The sequence below is a fragment of the Heterodontus francisci genome, chromosome 4, assembly GCF_036365525.1.
Source record: "Heterodontus francisci isolate sHetFra1 chromosome 4, sHetFra1.hap1, whole genome shotgun sequence".
In the NCBI taxonomy this organism is placed as follows: domain Eukaryota; kingdom Metazoa; phylum Chordata; class Chondrichthyes; order Heterodontiformes; family Heterodontidae; genus Heterodontus; species Heterodontus francisci.
Window position 1 is genome coordinate 124,940,199 of NC_090374.1, and position 3,853 is coordinate 124,944,051.

At 64.3% G+C, this 3,853-nt stretch overlaps 1 protein-coding gene across 1 annotated transcript; it reads right to left on the bottom strand.

The window, feature by feature from the left end:
- Positions 1–1,373: 1,373 nt before the first annotated feature.
- LOC137368818 (collagen, type I, alpha 1a-like) lies at positions 1,374–3,304 on the bottom strand. Its single transcript, XM_068029022.1, has 2 exons — positions 2,778–3,304; positions 1,374–2,382 (listed from the first exon to the last, which is right to left on the bottom strand). The coding sequence occupies exons 1-2, from the start codon at positions 3,302–3,304 to the stop codon at positions 1,374–1,376; spliced, it is 1,536 nt and encodes a 511-aa protein (XP_067885123.1).
- Between the last annotated feature and the right edge of the window lie 549 nt (positions 3,305–3,853).

The window sequence follows — 3,853 nt, forward strand, 5'->3', positions numbered from 1 at the left end:
GATGCCGACGAAGCGAGAGTCCTTGGTGCCTGCAAATGTTAGGTAAATTATGCATTGTTATCCTGTTGAATTTGTTTTAACATTGGATATTGCCACTAAGGTCAATTTGCAGATGTGAGTGGGGTGGTTGAAATTCTGCTAGTGGGTGCTGTGGGGTGGGGGGGAGGGGGGAACTCTGCAAGGGGGTAATGTTGTGGGAAGGGGAGGGTTGAACTCTGCAATTCACCATCAGGAGACACCAGAAATGGCATCATCAATGCCACTCCCGCCACGTGACTGGGGGGGACAGCCGCCATCATTATGCTAAGTGGCTGCCTACTGCGTAATCGCAGCGGCATGGCCGCAAATGTCACAGGCGGGACGGCTGACATTTTGTGCACCCTCCGCTGCTCCCAGCGGAGTGATAACAAAATCCAGCCCTAGGCCTACTGGCAGAGGATGAGCTCTTTCAACATGTCTGAGCACCAGTGCCTCAGGAGGTTCAGGCTTTCACAGCAGTTCATTGCTGACATCTGCCACCTTCTGGAACAAGACCTCCTTCCCAGTGAACCAGGTTGGTGAGCAATGCCACTGGCCATCAAGGTGGCTATTGCTGGAGGGCCAACTGTCGCTTCAGTTCTCTGTCGCTTCCTGGAGTTGTGCATTCTCTTCGCCTGCAAGGAGAGAAAGCAGAAAGCTGTGAGTGTGAGAAAAGGATTGTGTGGAGAGGAGGGAAGGAAAACACTTGTGGAGGTGGATTGTGAGGCATGCGTGTGAGAATGCAATAGGATGAGAGCTATTCAGATGGGGATGTGAGGTGGTGCCTGGAGAGAGAGGAATAAGTGGAGCTGCAAATTGTGTTGGTCTGAGGTGTGCTGAGCAGGAGAACGCTGGGGAATTCAAAGTATGGGGGTTGGCACCTGAAAGTGTTATGACACTCACCTTTCCTGACATTATGAGATCCTTGATGCTCTTGAGACACTGGCTCCAGCTTCGAGGGACCACAATCCTGCTACTCACTTCCTTGGCCATTTCCATCCATACCTGCTTAGTTTGGGAGGCTGGCCGCTTCCTCAGGGTCCTAGGGTAACATAACCTCACTTCAATTCCTTGAATCCTGCAGGAGGACCTCCAGGTAAGAATCCGAGATCAGGGCTGGAGCGGGAGGGAACAGTGAGCAGCCTTTCTTGGTCTTCTTTCCATTCCTGTGGATGCTGAAGCCTCAAAAATCCAAGTATAACATTTGGACACCTACTGGGCTCCCATTAACTCAAAATCCCTTCTTTGACAGATTTGGCTCGTCATTGACCCTCCCTCTCTAATTGGTCAAGAAACCTGGAAGTGGTATGCTAATGCTGTCGCTGAGTTTAAACAGCCATGGCAAAGCCTGTTACTTAATCAAATGGTTCCCGATCCGAGAATGCAACTCTCCCACCCACTGCCCCTGCTGCTCCCACTGCCCCTGCTGCTCCCACTGCCCTTGCTGCCCTACTGCTCCCGCTGCCCCTGCTCCTCCCGCTGCACCTGCTGCTCCCACTGCCCCTGCTGATCCCGCTGCTCCCACTGCCCCTGCTGCTCCTGCTGCCTCCGTTGCCACTGCTGCTCCCACTGCCCTGCTGCTCCTGCTGCTCCCGCTGCTCCCACTGTCCCTGCTGCTCCCACTGCTCCCACTGCCCCTGCTGCTCCCGCTGCTCCTGCTGCCTCCGTTGCCCCTGCTGCTCCCGCTGCTCCCACTGTCCCTGCTGCTCCCGCTGCCCCTGCTGCCCCTGCTGCCCCTGCTGCTCCCACTGCCCTTGCTGCCTCCGTTGCCCCTGCTGCCCCCGCTGCCCTGCTGCGCCTACTGCTCCAACTGCTCTGCTGCTCCCACTGCCCCGCTGCCCCTGCTGTTCCTGCTGCCCCCGCTGCCCCTGCTGTTCCTGCTGCCCCCGCTGCCCCCGCTGCCCCCGCTGCCCCTGCTGCCCCTGCTGCCCCTGCTGCTCCTGCTGCTCCTGCTGCCCCTGCTGCTCCCGCTGCCCCTGCTGCTCCCACTGCCCCTGCTGCTCCCACTGCCCCTGCTGCTCTCGCTGCTCCCGCTGCCCAGCTGCTCCTGCTGCTCCCGCTCCCCATGCTGCTCCCACTGCCCCTGCTGCTCCCGCTGCCCCTGCTGCTACTGCTGCTACTGCTGCTCCCGCTGCCCCTGCTGCTCCCGCTGCCTCCGTTGCCCCTGCTGCTCCCGCTGCCCGTGCTGCTCCCGTTGCCCTGCTGCTCCTGCAGCTCCCACTGCCCCTGCTGCTCCCGCTGCCCTGCTGCTCCTGCTGCCTCCGTTGCCCCTGCTGTTCCCGCTGCCCCTGATGCTCCTGCTGCTCCCGCTGCCCTGCTGCTCCCGCTGCCCTGCTGCTCCCACTGCCCTGCTGCTCCTGCTGCCTCCGTTGCCCCTGCTGCTCCCGCTGCCCCTGCTGCTCCCGCTGCCCCTGATGCTCCTGCTGCTCCCGCTGCCCTGCTGCTCCCGCTGCCCCTGCTGCTCCCGCTGCCCCTGCTGTTCCTGCTGCCCCTGCTGCCCTGCTGTTCCTGCTGCTCCCGTTGCCCCTGCTGCTCCCACTGCTCCTGATGCTCCTGCTGCTCCCGCTGCCCTGCTGCTCCCGCTGCCCCTGCTGCTCCCGCTGTCCCTGCTGTTCCTGCTGCCCCTGCTGCCCTGCTGTTCCTGCTGCTCCCGTTGCCCCTGCTGCTCCCACTGCTCCCGCTGCTCCTGCTGCCCCTGCTGCTCCTGCTGCCTCCGTTGCCCCTGCTGCTCCCGCTGCTCCCGCTGCCCCTGCTGCTACTGCTGCTCCCCCTGCTTCTGCTGCTCCCGCTGCTCCTGCTGCCCCTGCTGCCCCTGCTGCCCTGCTGTTCCTGCTGCTCCCGTTGCCCCTGCTGCTCCCGCTGCCCCTGCTGCTACTGCTGCTCCCCCTGCTTCTGCTGCCCCTGCTGCCCCCGCTGCTCCCACTGCTGCTCCCGCTGCCCCTGCTGCTACTGCTGCCTCCGTTGCCCCTGCTGCTCCTGCTGCTCCTGCTGCTACTGCTGCCTCCGTTGCCCCTGCTGCTCCCGCTGCCCCTGCTGCTACTGCTGCTCCCCCTGCTTCTGCTGCCCCTGCTGCCCCCGCTGCTCCCACTGCTGCTCCCGCTGCCCCTGCTGCTACTGCTGCCTCCGTTGCCCCTGCTGCTCCTGCTGCTCCTGCTGCTACTGCTGCCTCCGTTGCCCCTGCTGCTCCTGCTGCTCCTGCTGCTCCCACTGTCCCTGCTGCTCCCCCTGCTTCTGCTGCTCCCACTGCTCCTGCAGCCCCTGCTGCTCCCACTGCTCCCGCTGCCATGCTGCCCCTGCTGCTCCCACTGCCCTGCTGCTCCCGCTGCCCCTGCTGCTCCCGCTGCCCCTGCTGCTCCCGCTGCCCTGCTGCTCCCACTGCCCTGCCGCTCCCACTGCCCTGCTGCTCCTGCTCCCGCTGCCCCTCCTGCTGCCACTGCTCCCGCTGCCCCTGCTGCTCACACTGCCCCTGCTGCTCCCAGTGCTCCTGCTGCCCTGCTGTTCCTGCTGCCTCCGCTGCTCCTGCTGCCCCTGCTGCTCCCCCTGCTGCTACTGCTGCTCCCGCTGCCCCTGCTGCTCCCGCAGCCTCCGTTGCCCCTGCTGCTCCCGCTGCCCTGCTGCTCCCACTGCCCCTGCTGCTCCCGCTGCCCCTGCTGCTCCCGCTGCCCTGCTGTTCCTGCTGCTCCCGTTGCCCCTGCTGCTCCTGCTGCCCCCGCTGCCCCTGCTGCTCCCGCTGCTCCCGCTGCTCCCCCTGCTCCCCCTGCTCCCGCTGCTCCCGCTGCCCCTGCTGCTCCCACTGCTCCCGCTGCCCCTGCTGCTCCTGCTGCCCCTGCTGCTC